The sequence below is a fragment of the Oncorhynchus clarkii genome, chromosome 5 (genome assembly GCF_045791955.1).
Source record: "Oncorhynchus clarkii lewisi isolate Uvic-CL-2024 chromosome 5, UVic_Ocla_1.0, whole genome shotgun sequence".
Taxonomy (NCBI): domain Eukaryota; kingdom Metazoa; phylum Chordata; class Actinopteri; order Salmoniformes; family Salmonidae; genus Oncorhynchus; species Oncorhynchus clarkii.
Genome location: NC_092151.1, coordinates 52,639,236 through 52,666,982, shown reverse-complemented (window position 1 = coordinate 52,666,982; position 27,747 = coordinate 52,639,236). Strand labels below are relative to the sequence as shown.

At 46.0% G+C, this 27,747-nt stretch overlaps 1 protein-coding gene across 4 annotated transcripts in view; it reads left to right on the top strand.

The window, feature by feature from the left end:
* The window catches only part of LOC139408981 (lysine-specific demethylase 4B-like), an 85,835-nt gene extending 58,543 nt beyond the window's left edge, over nt 1-27,292 (top strand). For 2 of the 4 annotated variants that reach the window (XM_071153542.1, XM_071153544.1), the window contains exons 10-22: nt 306-541; nt 949-1,184; nt 1,895-2,021; nt 2,905-3,068; nt 3,662-3,872; nt 11,469-11,548; nt 11,765-11,820; nt 11,999-12,107; nt 17,721-17,906; nt 18,224-18,394; nt 19,522-19,641; nt 22,644-22,736; nt 25,539-27,286. In XM_071153542.1, the coding sequence (XP_071009643.1) occupies nt 306-541; nt 949-1,184; nt 1,895-2,021; nt 2,905-3,068; nt 3,662-3,872; nt 11,469-11,548; nt 11,765-11,820; nt 11,999-12,107; nt 17,721-17,906; nt 18,224-18,394; nt 19,522-19,641; nt 22,644-22,736; nt 25,539-25,994 (2,245 nt within the window). In that variant the 3' untranslated portion in view covers nt 25,995-27,286. Of the gene's footprint in view, nt 1-305; nt 542-948; nt 1,185-1,894; nt 2,022-2,904; nt 3,069-3,661; nt 3,873-11,468; nt 11,549-11,764; nt 11,821-11,998; nt 12,108-17,720; nt 17,907-18,223; nt 18,395-19,521; nt 19,642-22,643; nt 22,737-25,538 lie in introns of all 4 variants that reach the window. The other 2 variants (XM_071153545.1, XM_071153543.1) reach the window with 2 other exon arrangements.
* The last annotated feature ends 455 nt before the right edge of the window (nt 27,293-27,747 follow it).

Genomic DNA, 27,747 nt, shown 5'->3' with positions numbered 1-27,747 from the left:
CTCTTTCTCTCTCTCTCTCTCTCTCTCTCTCTCTCTCTCTCTCTCTCTTTCGTTCTTTCTCTATCTTTTTCTTTCTTTCTTTCTCTCTCTCTTTCTTTCTCTCTCTTTTTTTTCTCTCTCTCTCTCTCGCTCTCTCTCTTTCTTTCTCTCTCTCTCTCTCTCTCTCTCTCGCTCTCTTTCTTTCTCTCTCTCGCTCTCTCTCTTTCTTTTTTCTTTCTTTCTTTCGTTCTTTCGTTCTTTCTTTCTTTCTAATGAACAAGCCTCAGTCACTCATGTCCCAATCTCCCCCATCCCTCCGTCCCCAGAGCTTTGCAGAAGAAGGAGCAGCTGCGCCGGCTGAAGCTGGAGGAGGTCAAGGTGCTGGCGGAAGAGGGCATCGAGCTGGACGCAGTGGCCTACCAGCGGCAGGTGGAGGAGCGCGAGGCCCAGCGGCGGCAGGACAGGGAGGAGAGGATGGCCCGCGAGGCCCTGCAGACCCTGGAGGCCATGGATAGAGAGGACCGGGAGAGGCAGGAAGCCCTTGCCGCCCAGGACGCAGGAGGTGAGGGTGTAGGGCGAAGTAGTTTGACGTCGCATTTGCATTTTCGCCGCGAATGGTTAAGGTTCGGATTGGGGGAGGGGGAAGCTGATCGTTGATACGGGGAAGTTCACCCCCCGGAGCCAGGAAGTGAGGGTGAGGAGGGTGGTGAAGGTATCACAAGGCACAAGTTGGCTACAGCGTTAGGGTCAGTTTCCATTTAAATTTGGTTAATTCGGGGAGATTAACTGACATTGCAGTTCCAAATCACACGGTGCCCGATCAAATAAGTATCCGAATAAATGCCTGTCGGAACCAATACGTGGTACAGAGATTAGATAACCTTTTTCACCTTTTGAATTGGAAAAAGCATTGAGGTTCCATGTTTCCCCCGGCAGTAATCCCTCTCTGTTATTTATCTTGCCGGGTAGGCCTACAAGACCCCCAGGTAGACCCGCTGCACTTGACGGCGAATGGCGAGAAGAAGAAGAAGAAGAAGAAGAAGAAGAAACAACCCGCCCTGCCCTCCGACCCCATGAACTCTTTCCAAGCAGCTTTTGAGAAGTTTGCCACGTTTAAAATCCCGCAGACCCCAAAGCAGCCCAAAGGCAGCAATGACACAGACCTACCAGCAGAGGGCAAGCTTGATGTGAACGGTATGCAGCAGGTAAGCACTGGTGGAATGCCATAGGGTGAAGTTGCCCCTATACCCCACTAATGGTTAAGGTTAGGATTGGTAGATGGAAGGCTGATTCTAGATCTGTACCTATGGGAAACTTCACCCCTGGATCACGGAACAACCATAACACTGGCATTTGAATCGCACAGATTGTCATGCTGTGTTTTTGAAGCTTCCTTTGAAGATTTTTCGTGTATATTTTAATCATGACTTTTATGCAGAGCAACTTCTAATTCGGCCAGTCGTCTCTCACGTTAATTGACCAATCGGTCTGAGCGTCTGCACACCTGGTGTCCAATCATTAGCGTGAAAGGTTTTTTGAACATTGCAGATAGAAATCTGTTGTATTAGAATGGTCACATCTTTCCATTAGGCTTGATAGAGTATTGTGTTTGATTTAATCCAATGCATATCTATCTGCACAGCGTAGCCACTAGGCTAAACCAGTAGCTTATGAAAAGGCATGACTTAAAACTAGCTGACGCTCAACCCCATTAGGTTCAGATTTGTCAGGTTAACGCAATAGATTCATTGATTATTAATGTTGATTGTGGTTCGAGGTAAATCGGATGAGAAAAATCTAACAGGCTCAGTGTGGATATCAGGGTGTTGATTTAAGTGAAGTTTATTCCAACCCAGGACCTTACCCAATAACCTGTTGGTGACCTTTGTATGACCCCCCCCCCCCCCCCCCCCAGTCATCGTCTTACTCCAAGCAACTGAAGATGAGGATGGAGGTGAAAAAGAGTCGCCGGCACCCCCTCAGCAAACCCCCCATGCGATCCCCACTGTCCATCGTCAAGCAGGAGACATCTAGTGACGAAGGTGGGTTCTGCGTGACCACGCCGTAGCACAGTCTTTATACTCAGTACAATGTCAGTATAATACTGTGGCTTTGTCATGATAGCCTGTTCCCAGGTCTGTATGTGCTGTATACAGCCAACTGCTAGGGTTGTTATTATTTGACAAGACGGCACGATAAGGATCTGGGACCAGGTCTATTATCATGATGCTAAAAACATGTAAATGGTAGAAGAAAAACAAAACAAAGTTGGTCAGTGCTACACTACAGCCAGCAGGCGTCCGGCATTGCCATCAGCAATTGAGGGAATGCTTCCTTTGAAATCAGTCATAGTTGCTGTATTGTCCGTGTTGCGTCACGTCCAAGCTCAGGAATCGCAGAGGTTCAATTATTGATGGCTGACACGAGCGTTTCATCCTATCTCCTGAATTGAAATAATGAGGAATAAAGTAGATTTTTGGTCGGTTTCTGGAGGAGACAGAACGTCACATTGACACAACGCTGATGACGACACAGCGTGACATAGTGTAGTGTAGCGTAGCTGAAGTCTAAGACTCCTGTCTTTCCCTTCTTCCCCCACGACCTCTCTCCCCTATTCTTTTCTTTCATGACTGACACATATTGATCCCGGGATCATGACTCTGAATTAACTGCTTTCAAAGTGACTTTGAGCTGCCTGGCGATAGACGGGGAGAGGGAGGCAGAGGGAGGCAGAGGGAGAGGCGCAGGCGAAGGGTTTGTATTCTCCTCTCTGGTCAGGTCTAAACACAGTATTGGGGATTGTTTTGGGCCTTGTGTTACATGCATTGCAGGCCGGACAGAGCATACATCCTTGCATGCGTGCTTGTTCTGTGTTCATCCAGTCCCACTGATCTGACTTGTCTTTTTTTCTCCTTTCTCCCTAAGCAGAACTTTTCTCCCCCTGGCCACTGGATGGCGACGTGAAGAAGGCAGGCCACTTGTGGCAGAACCGCACGCCCAACTTCCTGGCCGAGAAGGGTTTCAACGCGGCCGTGGCTACCCTGGAACCCTACTGTGCCATATGCACTCTGTTCTGTCCGTACACACAGGTAGGGCACACAACATAGACTAAAATAGAACAATGTATATGCTGTCATGGATCGCAACGGCACAAACACTGTCAACATCGCAATCAGGCAACAGTTGTCTTTGACAACTACGGGCTATGTCAAAGAAAGTTAACCGTTTGCTCTGTCGTTTTGCTAGAAAGTTTAGTAAAGAAACATTTGTTGACGCACGCCCAAAAAAGATATGTAGGGTTGCATACTAACGGAGGTCAACTGTGTACAAGGAAAGGAGGTTGCACACCCTAAATATGCTCCCAGCAATTTAACGGGTACATCTAATCAATGTTTTGGCACGGAGTGCCTTCTTCAGGGTTGCAAACAGAGCGAAAATGATGGTGCCTTCATGTGGAAACCTTTAAGAAATAATAATAATTGGCACAATGAACCTTTGGGCACCATGATGTTCAAATAAATATATTATGTTTATTATAATATTTTTGCATTTAAGGTTCCATTTTGGATTTATTCCTCTTTTTCAACAGTCTACGGGGTCTCCATCTCTTTCAAGGTCTGAACTCCACCCGGTAAACCCAACAATATTCTATAACGTCCTTCCCTGTTTCATTCAACTCCAGAAGGACTCCTCCTACCCGACCGACAGTCCCGGTGCCCCCAACCACCACAGCGTATCCCGCTGCGGCAGCCGTACCCATCCGCTGGTCCCCGAGATGTGCTTCAGCGCCGGGGCAGGCAACACCGAGCCGCCGCCCTCCAACTCTCGCACGGGTGACGACGGCACCAGCCCGCTGCTCTCCTGCTCCTCCTGCAGCCTGCAGGTCCACTCCAGTGAGTAGACAGACGGATTGACCGTGGCGGGCAGACAGACAGACAGGAGGACAGGTGCCAGACAGAGGCGCAGACAAACTCACACAGTGTTTTTATCGATCCAGTCAAAATGTGGCTATCAGTCAAAAACAATCACATTTTTTTTTCTCTAACGTCCAATACCAACCAGATAAAACACCCAAGTTTACGAAAGTCGAGTACCAGCCAGACAAAACTCTTAATACATTTCAAACTTCAGTACCTATCGGCCAAACTCTCACCAAGCCCACGCCAACAAAGCTGGTGTATATTCTGGTAAGTCCATGCCAGTCAGTCTGTACCAGCCAGTCAATACCAGTCATTCAACTCCCCCACCATGTTTACTTAAGACTGTAATTACTGTGTCTGTTCTCCCAAGTCTTGTATTTATTCAGCCAACTAATGGTCCGTAGTATTGCACGCCGTATTAATTTAAATTCCCATTACATATTTGCTCCCCCTCGGGCCCGAAGCAAGGATTTTTTTTCTCTCCGCGAGGATCAAAATGCCAATCAAATTGTTCTAGTTAATTTACTGCAACTCAGCCTGAACTGACTGGGATTGCTGTGCCAGTGTGCCCCCCCTAAAACTGTCCCCCTGCAGAAAAAGAGGTAAATAAAATTGTTTGGTGTCATTTTTTACTCGGCCAGTCTAAGCTGCGTAGCCAATTAAGCTTGCCTTTGTATGGTACGGTGGCAGGGAGCGGTTAGCGTGCAACGCACGGGGAGCGGTTAGCCTGCGCACACGCAATGTTAGCCAGGTGACCCTACTCTGATTAGAGGACTTGGGAGAGGAGAAAAATCTCAAGCTCTCCTCTCCGGCCTGCCCCCCGTAGTCGTAGTACTATCAAAGATGGTGAATAAATTAAGATAGTTGAGTCAGGCCTTAGCATTGGACTTTTTTCAGTTCATGGCCACTTAAGGGGGTGGCTCTCCCATAGACACCAATGCGATAGCAGCTGGGTCTGGTGTACTTAGTGCAATTGAACCAGAAAGAACCAGAAAAAAACTGTGACTGGTATGTCTCGCTTTTTCTTCCATCTCTGGTACTATTTTTCTTCCTTGAGCCAGATGGCAGCTCTCAAAGTAGCCACCCTTTGCCTTGATGACAGCTTTGCGCACTCTTGGCATTCTCTCAACCAGCTTCACCTGGAATGCTTTTCCAACAGTCTTGAAAGAGTTCCCACATATGCTGAGCACTTGTTTCCTTCACCCTGAGGCCAGGTCATCTGATGCAGCATTCCATCACTTTCGTTCTTGGGCAAATAGCCATTACACCGCCTGGAGGTGTGTTGGGTCATTGCCCTGTTGAAAAACAAATGATTGTCTCAGAAACCAGATGGGAAGGCGTATAGCTGCAGAATGCATGCCATGATGCATGATGTGATAAGTCCGTTCACCAACGACAACAAGGCATGTTAAATGAATGGTGGTCTGGTAGTCAGACCTAACTTGATGAATGGAGATCTGCAATGAGCTCATATAGGCCGAGTTCAGTTGGTTCATATTCCAAATGGCCTACAGGAAGCTAGACTACTGCATTGAATTATTCCCAACATTTTCTCCCCAAACAAAGTTATTAAGAAGCCAGTTTACATTTTCGCTAGCCTATCCACATAAAGACACCTATTAATTACAATAATCATTAGACCTAAAGTTAACCGAGACCTGTTTTAGTGTCATTGAGAACCGCCTCAATTTCATTCAGGGTCAAGCACAGGCCTTCTGTGTTGGCTACATTGTTTAATATAAACAAAGGGGCGCAGCGGTCTAAGGCACTGCATTTCAGTGCTAGAGGCGTCACTACAGACCCTGGTTCGAGTCGAGGCTGTATCGCAACCGGCCGTGATTGGGAGTCCCATAGGGCGGCGCACAATTGGCACAGCGTCGTCCGGGTTAGGGTTTTAGCCGGGGTAGGCCATCATTGTAAATAAAAAATTGTTCTTAACTGACTTGCCTAGTTAAATAAAACATTTATATAAACATTTTATTTAACCTTTATTTAACTAGGCAAGTCAGTTAAGAACAAATTCTTATTTATATATAATTTTAAAACTCTAGGTTTCAGGAAATGGCAGTTACAGGTTTTCCTGAGGGGAAGTTGACTGACACCCTCCGGACCTCCCCCCTACCTAATTTTAGGCCTACATCAGCACCACCTTGTCAGAAAATCCCAGGGAGAGCCCTGATTTGTACATTTAAACCACAGGAGGTTGGTGGCACCTTTAATTAGAAAGACGGGCTCTTGACAATAGCTGGAGCAGAATAGTGGAATGGTATCAAATACATCTAACGTGGTTGATACCATTGCATCTTCCCCATTCCAGCCATTATTATGAGCCGTCCTCCCCTCAGCAGCCTCCTGTGATTTTAAACATGGTTTCTAGTTAGCTACTAAAGAGCAGCCAATTACCAAGTACCCATACCAGTCTATGGCCCACCATTTCTACAGAGGCAGTCTTCAGCCGGCAACATCGTTATAAGGTTAAAAAAAAGAATAATAAAAAGTGCATTTGCCTAGGATTTAAGCAGTGGGTGTCGCACGTGCGCCGTCGTGTGTTCCGGGGGGGTGGCTGAAGTGGTACTCGTAATAATTCTTCAGGTTGGCAGGTCTGATTTACAATTCATGTGCTGATTCTCCACCCACTGAAAAATCAAATCTTCTTATTTGACATGTTGAACATGGGCAACTGTCTTTGTTGGCTTACTGCCATCTAATTACTCCAAATTGGATTATTCCCCAGCTTTGGTTAGAATGAGATAGTAATTACAGTACGTTCTTACCACACACACGCACCTCCCCAGCAGCTGTCTGTCCGGATCTGGCCGGCCCTACGCCTGGGCTGCGTTCGGCCCTCGCCAGCTGCTGAGGTCAGGAGAGGTCAGGAACGGACATCCTGTAGAGGCACACTCACCCAGGCCTTCAACACTAAAATCAAATCAAAGTGTATTTGTCACGTGCGCCGAATACAACAGGTGTAGTAGACCTTACAGTGAAATGCTTACTTACAGGCTCTAACCAATAGTGCAAAAAAGGTGTTAGGTGAACAATAGATAAGTAAAGAAATAAAAACAATAGTGAAAAGACAGGCTATATACAGTAGCGAGGCTATAAAAGTAGCAGACACCAGGTAGTCAGGCTGGTTGAGGTAGTATGTAACACACACACACACACACACACTTTTATATCCTAGGTCCATCGAGCACCCATAGAAGAGGCAAGTAAGACAGGGCCTTGACTGGGTTAAAGCAGCCATCGGCGGGCCTATAGCACAACAATGATCCGGCTTCGGGTCTCAAATCAAATCATTTTTATTTGTCACGTGCGCCGAATACAACAGGTGTTGTATTACAGTGAAATGCTTACTTACAAGCTCTAACCAATGGTGCGGGGGAAAAAAAGGTGTGTGTGTGTGTAGGTAAGTAAGGGAATAAAACAACAGTAAAAAGACATTTGAAAAAGAGGAGGAAGGCTATATAGAGACACCTGTTAGTCAGGCTTATTGAGGTAGTATGTACATATAGGTATCGTTAAAGTGACTATGCATATATGATGAACAGAGAGTAGCAGAAGCGTAAAAAAGAGGGGTTGGCGGGTGGTGGGACACAATGCAGATAGCCCGGTTAGCCAATGTGCGGGAGCACTGGTTGGTCGGGCCAATTTAGGTAGTATGTACATGTATAGTTAAAGTGACTATGCATATAAGATAAACAGAGAGTAGCAGCAGTGTAAAAGATGGGTTGGGGGGTGGCACGCAATGCAAATAGTCCGGGTAACCATTTGGTTACCTGTTCAGGAGTCTTATGGCTTGGGGGTAAAAATAGTTGAGAAGCCTTTTTGTCCTAGACTTGGCACTCCGGTACCGCTTGCCATGCGGTAGTAGAGAGAACAGTCTGGGGTCTTTGACCATTTTTAAGGCCTTCCTCTGACACCGCCTGGTGTAGAGGTCCTGGATGGCAGGCAGCTTTGCCCCAGTGATGCACTGGGCCGTACGCACTACCCTCTGAAGTGCCTTGCGGTCGGAGGCCGAGCAACTGACGTACCAGGCAGTGATGCAACCAGTCTCTCGATGTTGCAGCTGTAGAACCTTTTGAGGATCTCAGGACCCATGCCAAATCTTTTTAGTTTCCTGAGGAGGAATAGACTTTGTTGTGCCCTCTTCACGACTGTCTTGGTGTGTTTGGACCAATCTAGTTTGTTGTTGATGTGGACACCAAGGAATTTGAAGCTCTCAACCTGCTCCACTACAGCCCCGTCGATGAGAATGGGGACGTGCTCGGTGCTCCTTTTCCTGTAGTCCACAATCATCTCCTTAGTGTTGGTTACGTTGAGGGATAGGTTGTTATTCTGGCACCACCCGGCCAGGTCTCTGACCTCCTCCCTATAGGCTGTCTCGTCGTTCTCGGTGATCAGGCACTGTTGTGTCGTCAGCAAACTTAGTGATGGTGTTGGTGTCGTGCCTGGCCATGCAGTCGTGGGTGAACAGGGAGTACAGGAGGGGACTGAGCACGCACCACTGGGGAGCGCCAGTGTTGAGGATCAGCGTGGCAGATGTGTTGCTACCTACCCTCACCACCTGGGGGTGGCCTGTCAGGAAGTCCAGGATCCAGTTGCAGAGGGAGGTGTTTAGTCCCAGGATCCTTAGCTTGGTGATGAGCTTTGAGGGTACTATGGTGTTGAACGCTGAGCTGTAGTCAATGAACAGCATTCTCACATAGGTGTTCCTTTTGTCCAGGGGGGAAAGGGCAGTGTGGAGTGCAATAGATTGCATCATCTGTGGATCTGTTTGGGCGGTATACAAATTAGAGTGGGTCTAGGGTTTCTAGGATAATGGTGTTGATGTGAGCCATTACCAGCCTTTCAAAGCACTTCAAGGCTATGGACGTGAGTGCTACGTGTAGTCATTTAGGCAGGTTGACTTTGTGTTCTTGGGCACAGTGACTATGGATGTCTGCTTGAATATATTGGTATTACAGACTCAATCAGGGACATGTTGAAAATGTCAGTGAAGACACCTGCCAGTTGGTCAGCACATGCCCGGAGCACACGTCCTGGTTTTCCGTCTGGCCCCGCAGCCTTGTGTATGTTGACCTGTTTAAAGGTCTTACTCGCGTCGACTTCGGAGAGCGTGATCACACAGTCGTCCGGAACAGATGATGCTCTCATGCATGCCTCAGTGTTGCTTGCCTCGAAGCCAGCATAGAAGTGATTTAGCTCGTCTGGTAGGCTCGTGTCACTGGGCAGCTCGCGGCTGTGCTTCCCTTTGTAGTCTGTAATAGTTTGCAAGCCCTGCCACATCAACGAGTGTCGGAACCGGTGTAGTACGATTCAATCTTAGCCCTGTATTGACGCTTTACCTGTTTGATGGTTCGTCGCAGGGCATAGCGGGATTTCTTGTAAGCTTCCGGCTTGTAAGCAGGAATCAGGAGGATAGAGTTGTGGTCGGATTTACCAAATGGAGGGCGAGGGAGAGCTTTGTACGCGTCACTGTGTGTGGAGTACAGGTGATCTAGGTGATATTTTTTTCCCTCTGGTTGCACATTTAACATGTTGATAGAGATTTGGTAGAACTGATTTAAGTTTCCCTGCATTAAAGTCTCCGGCCACTAGGAGTGCCGCCTCTGGGTGAGTGGTTTCCTGTTTGCTTATTTCCTTATACAGCTGACTGAGTGCGGTCTTAGTGCCAGCATCTGTCTCTCGTGGTAAATAAACAGCCACAAAAAGTATAGCTGAGAACTCTCTAGGCAAGTAGTGTGGCCTGCAATTTATCACAATATACTCTACTTCAGGCGAGCAAAATCTAGAGACTTCCTTAGATTTCATGCACCAGCTGTTGTTTACAAATATGCACAGTCCGCCCCCCCCTCGTTTTACTGGAGTGTGCTGTTCTTTCCTGCCAGTGCAGAGTGTATCCCGCTAGCTGAATATCCATGTCGTCATTCAGCCACGATTCTGTGAAGCATCGGATATTACAGCTTTTGATGTCCCATTGGTCGGATATTCGTGATCTTACCTCGCCTAGTTTATTGTCCAATGATTGCACGTTGGTGAGTAATATTGACGGTAACGGCAGCTTTCCTAGTTGTCTTCTGCGGGTCCGGATGAGGTCTGTGTCCCAAATGGCACCCTATTCCCTACACCGTAGTGCACTATGTAGGGAATAGGGTGTCATTAAGGACGCCACCTCTTCATTTTTTATATATATAAAAAAATATATATATATATATATAATTCCATTCCATATACAAACGTATACATACAAACAGCAACTTACAGATGCACACAAACAATGGCGACATCTCATCTGCCCAGACCTGCCTGCTCACACCCCCATCCTTAGTGCCTGCATTATTGTTTGACACTTGGCCTTAAATTGTATCGATTTGTTTTTCTAGACTCGCCCATGCTATTTCAATCATAAATCATCAACCTTTTCCAATGTGTTAATGATGGTGGATGGATTGATTTCCAAGTTTTCAGTGTGTGTTTTTTCAAGATGAGTGACGAGAAGAGACTCATCCAGCCCATTGTGTATCTCACTACGCCCCCATATGCCATGTCTTGAAATAAACAGCCTCTCTTTCTGAAGACAACACTCCAGAAAGTTCCGTCTCTCTTTATTTACCAACAAACCCACTTTCCCCACCACTTGTTATTTTTTTCACGGAGATGCCGAGAGTTCAATTTTAAGGGGCATACGGCATCTGTCAAAGTGCAACATCTGTCAAAGTGCAGCGCCACGAAATGGCAGAGAGCTTGTTATCAGCGCTGTGTGTGTGTGTGTGTGTGTGTGTGTGTTTCTGCTTGCTTATCTGGGTTTTGACTACAGTTCAGCTTCGGCCTAGATGATTGTTCTCAACTCTGTTGTTTTCTAAGTTTCAGTGAATTGATAGTCCTATGTTTTATTGTGGATGAGATCCCACTTAAAGGCATACATTTAGGCCACATTTAAACACAATTGGTTCCTTAGTGAAGGACACACACACTGCCCCCCCCCCCCCTCCCACAAACACACACACACACAACCACACCAAGTGGGCCTCCTGGGCTCTTATTAGCACTAAAGCGGAGCTCCCACCCCAGACAGGGAAGTTCATTATCCCATCCAGGAGAGAGGAGCACTGAGCTAGCGAGACACTGGACAGGCAGCAGCAACGGTGTTGTTGAGAAGAAGAAATGAAGCGAGGAGGCATCCTGTCAAAAAACAAACACGCTCTCTTCTCCCCCCCCCCTCCACACACACACTCTCGTCTTCTCTTCCTGGGTCTTTGCTTGTAGCTGATCTACATGCACGGGAGTTCAAATGCACAAACGACAACAACAACAAAAATATTTTGCCGCCCAATAAGCGACTACTGCAGAACTACGTGTAGCTGTGGGGATTTGTAAAAAGAGAGGAGGAAAAAGTTGTGCTTTGATTAACAGAATCCTTTTCATGGCTCAGTAGGTTCAGTACCAATAAATGTGAATGGCAGGCCAGAATATTCAGTTAATGTTGACTTGTTTCTTTTCTCTCTCTGTCTCTCTTTCTCTCTCTTTCTTTCTTACTCTCCCCCCCCCCCCCCCCCCCCCCCCCAGGTTGTTATGGTGTTAGGCCGGACACGGTACACAATGGGGCCTGGAAGTGTTTGAGATGTACAGCGCTCGCCTGGACAGCGGTGAGTCCTCAATCAAATCAACACAAAACCGCATTATGCCTTCACTGGAAACAACTCCATGTGGACTCAGACCACCGGGCTTCTTAATTGACCATATTTATCCCATTTGGAAACGTATTTTATATGCAGGGATGTTGATACGACTGAACAACACCCCTCACTTCCCCTCTGTGCCCACTACCTACCCACATCCTAACCCTTCATGTGTTCTCACAGGACTGCTGTCTGTGTAACTTACGGGGAGGCGCTTTGAAGATGACCACGGACAACCGGTCAGTGTCCCCTTCCCTAACTTCTGCACGGCACTGACCGTCCCCTATGTTACTGTAACATGGCATGGCTTGTGATAAGTTGTACGCTGTGTGTTGTGAACAGTTGGGTGCTCGCGTCATATGTGTCCCCCCACACAAACACACACACGTCATGTCTCCTCTCTTCTCCTCCCTCCAGGTGGGTCCATGTGATCTGTGCCATCGCTGTGGCCGAGGCCCGCTTCGTCAACGCCGTCGAGAGGGAGCCGGTGGACATCAGCGCCATCCCAGAGAACAGGAAGAGTCTGGTGAGTGGAGGGAGGGAGCCCAAGAGTCATGTTCAATTGGCACCAAGTGGCCTGAAACAGGGAAGGGGACTAACTGAACTTGTCCAATGAGTGGCCCTGACACTGTGCCCTAAAGTACATGACTCTGGTCCTAGATGGCCGATGTGTAAAATGCACGGAATTTTCGTCAGATGCTTAAACTTGGTGATCTCCTTTGAATTGGGGGGAGCCTTCTCAAAATTAGACTGGAGTATTCTAGAATTACGCTCCTCCCATCCTGCTCCTCAACTGCTGCGACTGCTCTGTCGCTACCAGGGCCCGTATCCGCAAAGCATCTTAGGGTAGGAGTGCAGATCTCGGATCAGTTTTGCCGTAAATTATATGGACGGATCCTAGGTCAGCACTCCTACTCTGAGATGCTTTGTGGATACGGGCCCGGGTCTCTCAACTATTCTCTCACAAACTACCTCGCGTCTCCCACTCTCATGTCGTTTTCTCTCCCCATCACTCCTCCTCTCTCCCCATCACTCCATCTCTGTCAGTCCTTGGTCTTTTTAATTCTTTCTTTCTTTCTCTCTCTCTGTTCCTTTTTCTCTATCACCAACTCCCTTCACACTCCACTGTCTCCCGTTCTCTCTTTTGCTCTTGCCACTCTGTTTCCTTCCATCCGTCACTCCCTCTCTCCTCATCCCGGATGGATGGATGGTGTATTAGTGAGCCGAGGAGGACGGTGGCAGAGTTAAATAATAGATGCACGGAAATGAATGGCTGAATAATCAGGTGTCATTTCTCTGTGCGCTAAATGAACTGCGTTGATCTCGCGGGCAGGAGGCAATTTCCCATTGCTGCTGCGCCTTTGAACACACGGCTCCCTTCCCTCCCTTTATCTCCCTCTCTCCGTCCCTCGCTTGATCCCTCCCTCCCTTCATCCGAAGCGACTTCAGTCGCACAGCCTCCGCAGTGGATCTACAATCTACAAATATAATGTCCCCCCCCCCGAATAATCTATCAAAAGAAGTGAAGATCGTCTTTTGAATAATTTACATCCGAGCACTGTTTCCTCCACCTTTTGAAAAGGGCTGTTAAAAAGCTGCCGCGCCCTCCTGATGATTTGGACGACTGGGCTTATCTCTATTGTAGAGGAATGGTGTGATCTAATTAATTTGGGGCACCACATGTTATTAGTCCACAAGAAACTGTAATTGTCATCTCATTTGGAAGGTCATTAAGTTCTCAAATGACGAGCTAAATCCATTCCTCAGAGGCCAGTGGATACTTTTATAGACGAAAGACTTATTCTAGGAGCATCGAGATAAGAGTTTACAGGATGAACGAATAGTGGCGATTTCACTGGCAAACTACTCTGCGGTACAGAATTAGAATCCAAAAAGCAGAAAGGGAAAAGTATAAGGGGGAGAAGGTTGTAGAGCATTTGATCAAATGGACAAAGGCAAGGAAATTGTTTGAAAGTAGTCCAAATGAAGTGAGCCAGGTAATCCTAGGAGAATGACAGCCTTAATGAAGTAAGACGAGGCAGATTTACACCCTCGGTCAAATCAAGGAAGTCACAGGTGACCTGGATACTGCACTTCAGACAAACGGATTGTTATTGTGGTGCGCAGAGAATGGAGTCTCAACTTTCGGGAACACAGATTCACCGCATGTCCATCACTCAAACAACAAATATGCAAAAAAAGTAGCCCAATTAGCGGGATGGATCTGACCATCATCTTGTCCCCGCAGTGCTCAAGTTTATAATGGCTGTCAGTGAAAACCCATACAGCGCTGTGAAGCGGAGAATGTGACCCCTGAAGTTGTGTACAACACGTTACTGTACACCCACTGCGTTCCAATTTAGGTGCTTATCAATGACAAACTCTGCCATTTTTAACCCCGTATACAGGATCACGAGGGCTACCAAAACCCTCAAATCTGTGAGCTAACTTAAAACAAATAAAATAGTACAGTCAAATTTAACTTGGTAAAGTCAGAAGCAATAATAAGAATTTTATAGAAAATACAATTTTTTTCAAATAGAGAGAGTTTATTTTGCATAGTGAAAAAAATATGCATCTCACGTGTAAGCATTTATTTTCTTAAATCTAGTGATAATTGGTAACGGTTGTATTAGACTCAATTTGGAGAGTTAAAAGACAGCAGCAACAGATCCTCTTTATTGATACCAATTCAAAGGCCAGGATTGTGGGGGTAAAATCACGTTTATGCAACCTAATAATCACCCTTACAAAATTCAGTTGCTTCTGGAAGTATTCTATTTTAAATTTGAGAATCTACAATAGAAATTGACCTTCTCCTAGTCTTCATCGAGCCCTGGTTTTGGGACAGATGGGATGAGTTCAAATCAGGTGCCAATCCTTTGGAATTCCCCCCCTCGAGCTGTTTGATTGATTTGATCTGCTAGTTAAAGAAACACACACACACGCACATGACAGGGATATCATTAAAAAAAGACAGACTTGTTTCCATTGTGGTCTTCATTGATGGAGATGGAGTTTGAAAAGTCTCTCTAGTAGTCCGTTCCGGATGATGGAAAGGGAGTTGATGCAGTGGGTTGGAAATGCAGTATAGCATGAGTGGACGGGGCATCAATGGTACAGCCAGGGAGAAACAAAGACGGTCAGACAAAACTGGCCCGGAGCTCTTCGTCAGTGTACCACAACCTGCTTCCCCAACGTTCAGTTCCTCCACAGGAGCGGCTCCTCCACAGTTATTAGTGCTCTATTGCCGAACATGTGGCACCCACCCACATCGGAAGTTTACATACACTTAGGTTGGAGTCATTGAAACTCGTTTTTCAAAAACTCCACAAATTTCTTGTAAACAAACTATAGTTTTGGCAAGTTGGTTAGGACATCGACTTTGTGCATGACACAAGTAATTTTCCCAACAATTGTTTACAGATTGTTTCACTTACAATTCACTGTATCACAATTCCAGTGGGTCAGAAGTTTACATACACTAAGTTGACTGTGCCTTTAAACAGCTTGGAAAATTCCAAAAAATTATGTTATGGCTTTAGAAACTTCTGATGGGCTAATTGACAACATTTGAATCAATTGGAGGTGTACCTGTAGATGTATTTCAAGGCCTACCTTCAAACTCAGTGCCTCTTTGCTTGACATCATGGGAAAATCAAAAGAAATCAGCCAAGACCTCAGAAAAACAATTGTAGACAAGTCTGGTTCATCCTTGGGAGCAATTTCCAAACGCCTGAAGATACCACACTCATCTGTACAAACAATAGTACGCAAGTATAAACACCATGGGACCACGCAGCCGTCATACCGCTCAGGAAGGAGACGTGTTCTGTCTCCTAGAGATGAACGTACTTTGGTGCGCAAAGTGGCAATCAATCGCAGAACAGCAGCACAGGACCTTGTGAAGATGCTGGAGGAAACGGGTACAAAAGTATCTATATCCACAGTAAAACGAGTCCTATATCAACATAACCTGAAAAGCCGCTCAGTAAGGAAACTGTAGTCTGGCCGCTCAGCCAGACTACAGTTTGCAACTCACATGGGGACAAAGATCATACTTTTTGGAGAAATGTCCTCTGGTCTGATGAAACAAAAATAGAACTGTTTGGCCATAATGACCATCGTTATGTTTGGAGAAAAAAGGGGAGGCTTGCAAGCCGAAAAACACCATCTCACCCGTGAAGCACGGGGGTGGCAGCATCATGTTGTGGGGGTGCTTTGCTGCAGGAGTGACTGGTGCACTTTACAAAATAGATGGCACCATGAGAAGGACAATTATTTGGATATATTGAAGCAAAATCTCAAGACATCAGTCAGGAAGTTGAAGCTTGGTCGCAAATGGGTCTTCCAAATGGACAATGGCCCCAAGCATACTTCCAAAGTTGTGGCAAAATGGCTTAAGTACAACAAAGTATTGGAGTGGATATCACAAAGCCCTGACCTCAATCCTATAGAACATTTGTGGGCAAAACTGAAAATGCGTGTGCGAGCAAGGAGGCCTACAAACCTGACTCTGTCACACCAGCTCTGTCAGGAGGAATGGGCCAAAATTCACCCAATTTATTGTGGGAAGCTTGTGGAAGGCTACCTGAAACGTCTGACCCAAGTTAAACAATTTTAAAGGCAATGCTACCAAATACTAATTGAGTGTATGTAAACTTCTGACCCACTGGGAATGTGATGAAATAAATAAAAGCTGAAATAAGTCATTCTCTCTACTATTATTCTGACATTTCACATTCTTAATAAAATAAAGTGGTGATCCAAACTGACCTAAGACAGGGAATTTTTACTAGGATTAAATGTCAGGAATTGTGAAAAACGGAGTTTAAATGTATTTGGCTGTAAACTTCCGACTTCAACTGTATTTCTATGAGGAAATTTGATGCATTGGTTCTAACCTCAGCCGGCAAAGACCAAAGCAAAAGAAGGGGGCAAGCTAAACAAACAAACAAATAAATAAATGTTTGTTGACGTCCATAAATCTCCTCCTGTGGTTCGTTCCGTTTGTGAAGCCTGTCTCATGATTCTGCCCAGTGGAATATTAAATCAGGCGACTGCGAGGCCGGTGAAATATCTCCTAGCCGAGGCCCTATCGAGAGCTGTTGTGCATTTCCACCGCTGGCCCACGGGGTCTAAAATGAAGTATTGACATTTTAATAAATATTTTTTATTTTCCATCGATCTCCTGCGGGTCACGGCGGGCTATATGCAATCTGTCAGCGAGAGAGAAGGAGACAGAAGAGGGGTGGGGAGCGAGCGAGGGGAGGGGAGGGGGGGGGGGGGGGGGGGGGCAGGGAGAGGGGTTAAGAAAGTGAGGGGGGAGAGATGGGGGAGAGAAGAAGAAAGGAATGGAGAGAAGGAGAGTGTGGAGATGGGATCGGAATAGGTTGAAAGAGTGGGAGGAAGGAAAAAGGAGGATGGTGAGAGAGGGAGGCGAGTTAGAAAACAGGTCTTGAGGGTGAAGGAGAGATGGGAGAAAGACAGAAAGAGATGAGCGACCGATGCGAGGTGGGGGAATGCCACGTACGAGAGGATCAAGGAGGCAGAGAGAAGAAAGGATGGACAGGAAAATAACAGATGAAGGATAATATTTAGTTTGAAGAGCCAACTTAAAATGTTGCCTCGTTTAAACTCCTGCTGTGCGCAACAGAGCGCACCACCTTTGTAACTGCATTTGATTGAGTGTTTCTCACCTTTTCATGACATTTACAAATATCAAAAGTTAAAACAAAAGTTTCACTTGTAAACTTTAGAGTGAAATACTGTTTCGCCGAACTTACGATGAGCATTTATTCCTTGTTCACTTGCTTTTACACCATGTTTTGACTAAAACTGTACCCCTGAGATATCGTTTTTGCTCAAACAATATTTGGATGTTTTTGTTTTTTAACATCAACTTCGGACACAACAGGTACACTGTGTTGCTTCCGTATCAAAGTAAACTCAATCAAAGTTAAGCATTTATTTTCAGCCAAGTCTCTTGCTCTTGTCGATATTGAAACATACTCCTGAAATACCAAATGCTCTGACAATAGTGTAGAAAAGTTATATATTTTTTTTTAGACAGACTTTAGACACTGTCAGTACGATGTTTTGACTCTTAACATGCCTATTCCCTTCTCTGGTGTTGCAGAAGTGTGTGTACTGCCATAAAAACACCAAGCAGATGTGCGGCGCGTGTATCCAGTGTTCCCACGACAGCTGCTCCACCTCCTTTCATGTCACCTGCGCTCACATCGCCGGCGTGCTCATGAAGCCCGCCGATTGGCCCTACGTGGTGTCCGTCACGTGCCACAAGCACAAGAAGACCAATCACAAGGTGCGAGCTGTGTTACGCTGTGTGAAATAGACATTTGCAAAACGAACAGCTTCTGCTTAGCTTTATGTTATGAATGTGTCAGGCTAAGTGTTAGCTTCACTGCTACACTATACGTTTTTCAGATTAAATCTCATATGTCCCACTTATGGGTTTCCTGCCAACTGAAATGATCATAGAATATGAAGGCTGTGCACTGTCTGTGATCCACTGCTCTAACAACATATAAATAAAATGGCAATAGATAGATTTTAATCAAGTACATGATATTTCCCTCCATGTCAAATACTCAAACACCCTCCCTCTCTCTGTCTGTCAAGGCGAGGGCGGGGCCAAGGGGGGAGTTTTTTCTGGGCCAGAAGGTGATTGGTCGGAACAGCGACGGCTGGTTCTACCCCTGCACCATCATCGGCATGGCGTCGCACACCTTCTACGAGGTCAACTATGATGACGGCTCCTACTGTGACAACTTATTCCCAGAGAACATTGTGGTGAGCTCCACTCTACACCGCTCGGTGTCTTAATCAAAGCAAAGTTTATCTGTCACATGCGCCGAATACAACCTTACCGTGAAATGCTTACTTACAGGCCCTTAACCAATAGTGCAGTTCAAGGAGAGTTAAGAAAATATTTACCAAGTAGACTAAAGTAGAATTAATAATAAAAAGTAACACAATAAGAATAACAATAACGAGGCTATATACAGGGGGCACCGGTACCGAGTTAGTGTGCAGTGGTACAGACTAGTTGAGGTAATTTGTACATGTAGGTGGGGGTGAGGGGACTATGTATAGGTAATAAACAGTGAGTAGCAGCAGTGTACAAAACAAATGGGGGGGAGGTGGTGTCAATGTAAATCATCTGGTGGCCATTTGATTAGATGTTCAGCAGTCTTATGGCTTGGGGGTAGAAGTTATTAAGGAGCCTTTTGGTCCTAGACTTGACGCTCTGGTACCGCTTGACGTGCGGTAGCAGAGAAAACAGTCTATGACTTGGGTGACTGGAGTCTCTAACACTTGTATGGGCTTTCCTCTGACACCGCCTATTAAATAGGTCCTGGATGGCAGGAAGCTTGGCCCCAGTGATGTACTGGGCCGTTCGCAGTACCCTCTGTAGCGCCTTACGGTCGGTCAGATGCTGAGCAGTTGCCATACCAGGCGGTGATGCAACCGGTCAGAATGCTCTCGATGGTGCAGCTGTAGAACTTTTTGAGGATGTGGGGACCCATGCCAAGTCTTTTCAGTCTCCTGAGGGGGAAAAGGTTGCGCTGTGCCCTCTTCACGACTGGCTTGGTGTGTTTAGACCATGATAGTTTGTTGGTGGTGTGGACACCAAGGAGCTTGAAACTCTCGACCCGCTCCACTACAGCCCCGTCAATGTTAATCGTTAAGGTTTAAAACAGTGAGGTGACCATTATATGGTGAAGTGTTGACGTAGTCGACGAACATAACAACAGGAGAGAAAATGAGCTCTCAAAGCCGTGTTTCATAGAGCGGCATATCGAATGGATATGTTGGATGCATCTCAAATCCTAACCTGTTCTTGTCTTGTTCCCTCCTCTCATTCCCTCACTCCCCCCCCCCCCCCCCCCCCCCCCCCCATTTCTCCCCTCTTCCAGAGTCATGACTGTCTTCGTAACGGCCCGCCAGAGATGGGCGAGCTGATGTTGGTCCACACCGCGGAGGGCAAGTCGCTCAACGCCTCCTACGTCAGGGACCACGTCCACAAGCACTACCAGGTGAGTAGCGGTGGCCTCCCATACTCTCCTTTATTCACTCCCCCTCATCAGCCCACCAACCATTTTACCCGGAGAGCGACTATAGGCCTCGGTGCAGGTTTTTGATTCGAGCCCAGCACTAAGTTGATTAGTTGGAATCGGGATGTTCGAGCTAGTCCAGTACAGAAGCCTGTACACCCTGTGTACCGCCATGTGGGTCCGAGGGGTATATGGCTTAAAATCCCGACCACTTTTGAAGTTTGTAAACATCTGACGTCTAAAAAGCGACACTTGAGTCATAAAGTCCACATTAGCATAGCCTAGGGCTATATTATCGTTCTACCACTAGGATGCGCGGACAGGTCAAGAAGAATATATTTCCCCTCAAACCTGTTGTAAACTCTTTTTAGTAGGCTTTATGAAAGGCATTTACATTGATTCCCTATCACTGCACGAGGTCGGTTCTACAGCTCCAGCCTCTTTACGACACAACTTACAACCTACAGGACTTTTACTCTCCGGCACGGTATTTATCTGCGTGCGAAAAAGGATGGCCACCCTTGTAGGTTATGGCGGAGGATCTTGATACAGCGGGCATTGAAATGTAAAAGTCGAGAGATTTAGCCTTTGCGGTCGGCACGTGGGGAATTTATTGGTGCGATGCGCAGAGTGCTTACGAGGTATACCGCTTAGAGGAGAGGAATTTCCTGCTTAGTGTTCCTGGAATTTGTACCGGAGCAACACAACTCCTCAGAAGACACGTGGTGTATACACACACACGCACACACACACACACGGCGAGAGAGCGAGAGAAAGAGCCTGTTATATTAATCTCGAAGCAAGTCGGCCTGGTCTTAGCCTTGTGAGCACGTCTGTGCGCTCACACACACTTTCAGCGCTCAGAGCTCACACATACTCGGCATGGGCGACGTGTGATATGACAAGACAAATGCCACACACACTTTTTCTGGTTTAGGATCACACAGACCAATCCCTTTTATCAGTGTGTGAGTCTGTCTGTATGTACAGTGTCTTTGGAAAGTATTCAGACCCCTTGACTCTTCCCACATTTTGTTACATTACAGCCTTATTCTAAAATGGTTCAAATAAAAAATTTTACTCAGCAATCTACACACAATACCCCATAATGACACTTGGAGACAGGTTTTTAGGCATTTTTGCAAATGTATAAAAAAAAAAAACTGAAATACCTTATTTACATAAGTATTCAGACCCTTTGATATGAGACTTGAAATTGAGCTCAGGTGCATCTTGTTTCCATTGAACATCCTTGAGATGTTTCTACCACTTGATTGGAGTCCACCTGTGTTAAATTCAATTGATTGGGCATGATTTGGAAAGGCACACACTTTTCAGTAAAAGGCACATAACAGCCCGCTCGGAGTTTGCCAAAAGGCACCTAAAGATTCTCAGACCATGAGAAACAAGATTCTCTGGTCTGATGAAACGAAGATTGAACTCTTTGGCCTGAAAGCCAAGCGTCACGTCTGTAGGAAACCTGGCACCAACCCTACGGTGAAACATGGTGGTGGCAGCATCATGCTGTGGGGATGTTTTTCAGCGACTGGGAGACTAGTCAGGATCGAGGCATAGATAAATGGAGCAAAGTACAGATAGATCCTTGATGAAAACCTGCTCAGGACCTCAGACTGGGGTGAAGGTTCACCTTCCGACAAGACAACAACCCTAAGCACACAGCTGTGGCTTCGGGACAAGCCTCTGAATGTCCTTGACTTGCCCAGCCAGAGCCCGGACTTGAACTCAATTGAAAAATATATTTGATCCATTTTAGAATAAGGCTGTAACGTAACAGAATGTGGGAAAAGTCCAGGGGTCTGAATACTTTCCGAATGCAGTCGATGTGAGTTCATGGACATGCGCATGTGTGTGTGTGTGCGCTCTAATCTAGGAGTCTCACTGTGCTTGTAAAATCCTGTTTTTTCAGATGTTATTTCCAACATAACAAACAACCACAACACTTTCAGAAGAAAAAAAGAAAGAAAAACTTCTCAAAAAGTGTATTCCCTCCCCGTCTTACTGGCGGTGAGATGTCTGTGTGAGCCAGCGCTAAGAAGCTGTTAAAATCAACTCTCCAGCTGGTGCCTGTGTCAGGGTGGCGAGCGCGACCTTGTCTAGTAGCCGTCACCACCCCAAAGGGCCTCTCTCTCACTCACTCACTCACCAGAGTTTTCAAAATGCATACCCTCTCCAGCTCATTCCAAAATGGTGGGTAAACGAGCTGATAACCTGCCTACCATTGCTTATGTAATAGAATGGGGAATGGGAAGCACGCTTCAATTACCAGTTTAAATTTTTTAAATAATTGTAGCTATTTTTAATCAACCTCCGTTTGCATTTGTTGAATTTTTGTTACCCAATGATTGGGCTTATAAAAGCACATTTAGTCCAGCAGCAACGAATGAGCTGTTTGAGAAGCTCTAGCTGTTGCTCTCACGCTGCCTGACAGATTTCCTACTCATGTGCTGTGCACTTGTGATAAACATAACTACTAACAAAAATACACCCGCGGCAATTTAATTCCACTACATTATGCAAATGGACCTATGGACTGATAAGCATGACCAATCGAAATGTATTTACATTGACGGGTATTTCCATTGATGAACAGGCTAAAAAAACTGTATTTTGGCATCCAACTTTTTTCTTCTCCTGGACAATTGGCCGGTGGCAGTTTTTTATTTATCGGCTTTCCATTTTTTGGGCGCCCAAAAGCCGGCTATTACCTGCTAATGGAAACCCTGGTGTTTGTGTTTGTTACCTTCAATCACGCAATTCTGGTACTGTATTTTGTCCTATTGACCTATCCAACTTGGAGCCAGGGACTCTCCAAAAATCATAGGGTCTGTTTTTGTAGTTTTTCCAAGTATGACACTTCATCAACTTTTTATTAAAGTTTTTTTTTATTTTCTCTCTCACTCTCTTGCCCTCTCTCTTTCTCTATTTCCATCTCTCTTTTCTCTCTCGTCTTCTCCACTATTCAGGTGGAGTTCCAGGATGAGTCACAGTTGTTACTGAAGCAAACAGAGATCCACTCGCTGGAGCAGGACCTGCCCAAAAGGGTCTGCGCCCGCCTGGTACGCGATCACCTGGCACCCACCTACTAGGGAGAGGGAAGCAGGGGGATGGGCTGGGGAGAGGGAAGCAGGGGGATGGACGGGGAGAGGGAAGCAGGGATGGGCTGGTGAGAGGGAAGCAGGTGTTGTTTGGGGGAGAGGATGGCAAGAGTGGGCTGGGCTGGGGGAGAGGATGGCAGGAGTGGGCTGGGCTGGGGGAGAGGATGGCAGGAGAGGAAAGGAAATTGGTGCGTGCACAATATTATTGCACATTACGTTATGATAATCAGTTCAGTCAGGGCTGTGCTGAGCCCTTTTATAAAATGTACTTCCCACTGTATGTACAGTGCATTTGGAAAGTATTCAGACCCCTTATTCTGAAATTAATTAAATAGTTTTTTCCCCTCATCAATCTACACACAATACCCCATAATTACATAGCAAAAACAGGTTTTTAGAATTTAGTGCAAATAAAATAACATTTACATTTACATAACTATTCAGATCTCCGCTGCAGTTATTTTCAGGTCTCTCCAGAGATGTTCGATTGGGTTTAAGTCCAGGCTTTGGCTGGGCAACTAAAGGGAAATTCAGAGACTTGTCCCGAAGCCACTCCTGCGTGGTCTTGGCTGTGTGCTTAAGGTCATTGTCCTGTTGGAAGGTGAACCTTCGCCCTAGTCTGAGGTCCTGCATGCTCTGGAACAGGTTTTCATCAAGGATCTCTCCATGCTCCGTTTATCTTTCCCTCGATCCTGACTAGTCTCCCAGTCCCTGCCGCTGAAAAACATCCCCACAGCATGATGCTGCCTCCACTATGCTTCACCGTAGGGATGGGCCCATGCACTGTCAACTGTGGGACCTTTTAGAGACAGGTGTGTGCCTTTCCAAATCATGTCCAATCAATTGAATTTACCACAGGTGGACACCAATGAAGTTGTAGAAATATTTCAAGGATGATCAATGGAAACAGGATGCACCTGATTTCAATTTCGAGTCTTATAAGCAAAGGGTCTGAAAACTTAAGTAAATAAGGTATGTTTAGCATTTTCATAGATTTGCAAAAATGTCTAAACCCTAAACCTGTTTTTACTTCGCCGTTATGAGGGCATTGTGTGTAGATTGACGAGGAAAAATATATATCCATTTTATAATAAAGCTGTAACGTATCAAAATGTGGAAAAAGTCAAGGGGTCTGAAATACTTTCCGAATGCACTGTAAATAAACTATGTTCAGATACTTATTACTTTTTTAAACGGGGGGACTAAATATAAGAAGTGCTTTCATTTCTAAATGCTGAAACAGATATGTATGAAAATACCCTCAAGTAAAAGGGTGACATTCTGTGCAATCGCCTCATATGAAACATTTCATCTCATATCCAAAGTCCTAGGTTACAATGCTAAAATATAGAATGTCAGCTTCACTGTCCAAATGGATAAGGCGGGGAGTTGTACATACTGTGTATATACAAAAGTATGTGGACACCCCTTCAAATGAGTGGATTCGGCTGTTTCAGCCGCACCAGTTGCTGACACATATATACAAATCGAGCACACCGCCATGCAATCTCCTTAGGTCAACATTGGCAGTGGAATGGCCTTACTGAAGAGCTCAGTGACTTTCAACATGGCACCATCATAGGATGCCACCTTTCCAACAAGTAAGTTTGTCAGTTTTCTGCCCTACTGGAGCTGCACCTGGTCAACTGTAAGTGATGTTATTGTGAAGTGGAAACGTCTAGGAGCAACAACGGCTCAGCCACACAAGCTCACAGAATGGGACTGCCGGGTGCTGAAGCGTGTAGTGTATAAAATTGTCTGTCCTCGGTTGCAACACTCACCACTGAGTTCCAAACTGCACAAGAACTGTTTGTCGGGAGCTTCATGAAATGGGTTTCCATGGCCGGCTAGCCGCACACAAGCCTAAGATCACCATGCGCAATGTCAAGCGTCAGCTGGAGTGGTGTAAAGCTCGCCACCATTTGACTCTGGAGCAGTGGATACGCGTTCTCTGGAGGGATGTATCACGCTTCACCATCTGGCAGTCCGACAGACTAATTTGGGTTTGGCGGATGCCAGGAGAATGCTACCTGCCCCAATGTATAGTGCCAACTGTAAAGTTTGGTGGAGGAGGAATAATGGTCTGGGGCTGTTTTCATGGTTCGGGTTAGGCCCCTTAGTTCCAGTGAAAGGAAATCTTAACGCTACAGTATACAATTACATTGTAGTTCCAACTTTTTGGCAACAGTTTGGGGAAGGCCCTTTCCTATTTCAACATTGTACTTCCAACTTTGTGGCAACAGTTTAGGGAAGGCCCTTTCCTATTTCAACATGACAATGCCTCCGTGCACAAAGCGAGGTCCATACAGAAATGGTTTGTCGAGATCGGTGTGGCCTGCATAGAGCCCTGACCTCAACTCCATCGAACACCTTTGGGACTAATTGGAACGCCAACTGCAAGCCAGGCCTAATCGGCCAACATCCGTGCCCGACTTCACTAATGCTCTTGTTCTTTAATAGAAGCAAGTCCCCGCAGCAACATCTAATTGAACACCTTCAAAGAACAGTGGAGTCTGTTATAGCAGCGAAGGGGGTACCAACTCCAAACTAATGCCCATGGTTTTGGAATGAGATGTTTGACGAGGAGGTGTCCACATACTTTTGGTCATGTCGTGTACTTTACTTGATGGGAAACATACATGCTTACAGTTTGGTTGAAAAGGTTGTAGTGGTTTGTATGATGATGGGGCAAAGGTATGGAAGAAGGGATTGTGTCTATTTCATGCCACTGTTTTAATCATAAGCTGTATCTTACCTCTCCAGGCAATACCAACCCAGGAAGGTGTTATGTCAGGAGATGAACCACAGGCAGCCAAGCGGCCTCGCCTCCCCGCTCCTCACCCCCCACCTCAAGCCCTCATGGACTCAACGCAGCAGCACCTCGGACGCCACCCCCCAGCCCCAGCACCTCACAGTATTACACCCACCACCCCCAGCCATGTGTCTGCTCCCCCCAACACTGACATCAGTGCCCCTACCCTCACACAGGCTCTGGCAATACCCATCCCCGAGCCCACCCTTAACCCAATGCCCGCTCTCCCTGACCCCTGTCTCGCTGACCATCTCCCAGCCGCCCCCCTGCTGCCCCTGTCCCCAGACATGCCCTCCCAGCACCAGGGCGAAGTCTACACGCCTAGCTCCAGCTACGTATCCTACATGGAGACTCTGCTCAATGCACATTTCCCCCCTCAGGAAAAGGGCCCCGGCCCCCTGTTTTAATGAGACATACCACTCCGCAGTGCTAGCTAGGCTCACAGGAGCTCAGCTAATGCTATGAAAGATAACTTAATCTATGCTAACGGAAGCTAGCGGTTGACGAAGCTAACGGAGGCTAGCTAATGGACAGTAGCATCCGCTACACAGGAGTTGAAAACAGGGCGGCAGAGGAAGCCCTCCTCGGTTGCATGTCTCTTCATTTGAATTTTCTCACTGTGGTGATGGGCAGCTCCTGGAACTGCAGCGGGAAAGGGAGGCTTCTTCCGCACCTCTGTATCTTTTCCATTGTGCAAGACACAATGTATAGACCTGAATAGACTCTCGCGAGCATCAACGCCGTACCTCTCTGCATCCATTTATTTACCCATTTCTCACACTTTTACAGAAAGGAGAACCCCTTCAAATGGGCACGTGACATCAGCAGTCTACGTGCATCAGCTTTTTGAGTTGTTCTATAAAACCAGCTACAAGTCTTTTTTTATTTTTTTTTTAAAGAAGCCATACCAACCGCTAACAAGGAAACGGAAAATCAAATGGACAGAATATTTGTGTACAGTTTCAACAATGTATTTTTGTTTTTTCTTGCGAGAGGTCCTGGGGGAAAGGGTGGGGGTGTATTACGGGGGTTTCACAAGTATTTAAATGTCTTAGTCACATATTGATATCAAATATTGTACAAAGAAAAACATGTTCAATGCAACCATGGTAGTTGCACTTTACCGTAAACTTGTCTGCAGAACCATTGAATTTTGTGAAGATGTGTCGCAGTAGTTGCGAATGTGACCTTGCGTCGACTAAACCCCAAAATGGTGTTACACAAATGGCCGTATACAAACGGCTCACGTTTTCCAACTCCAGAACTTCTACTTCTGGGCTTGTTTTGTAGCATTCTTCGTAAAATGTCAAATCAATGTTACTATTCAATTTTGTCTGTCTGTATGACTGTTCTTTCTGTTTCTTTTGTGAATATATATTAACTAACCTCACGAGGTGACGGAGAAAATGGTTTGATTATCAAATTGTGAACCTTTTTTTTTTTTGATTTTAGAACCATAAATTGAATTTCTACTCCGGTGAAGAAATGATGAATTTTCAAATGGTGTGTTGACTCTTTATATAGGGTGCTGTAAGGTATCCTGGACCAACTGAGGAAGCATGTTTCTCATACCCTTAGTCACATTGTACATAGTGCAAGCCTTGTGTATGTGAATCACATCTGTCAATGTCATACTAGCCATTTCATTTAACTGTTAAAGAGGCTTTATTTCATAGGAATTAAACAAGAGTTGCAATGATTACTAGCTGCCGTGGTGTTCCTTTCCTTTCTCATGTTTAGAAACTCGCTCTTATCCCTCTCTCTTTCACCAGCTGTCCGTCCTTGCTCATCCCGCGCACCACTCCCCTTCCCTGCAGGCCGCTACGGTTTGACTTTGCTCTAATGGTGCGATTGAGCACAGTGGAGGTATAACTGCAGCTATTACTTGCCCCCCCCCCCATCCTCCTCTGGCAACAACAGAACCTGAATCCCAAAGAGGAGGCTAATGTTTGAAGGAGGGGAAAAGTGTTCCAGAGGCCATTGAGGTCACTATTGATTTTTACTGCCCATAGGTGTAGTTCTAATGAGAAGCGGGACAGTGACTGTTCCTCACCTCATCTGCCAATTGTGGCTTTCTGTCGGATTCTCTACTCTTCTCCGAAACTGTGCACTCGTACATTTCCCCTCTCATCGATTATAAAAGGAATGGACTGGTGTAAG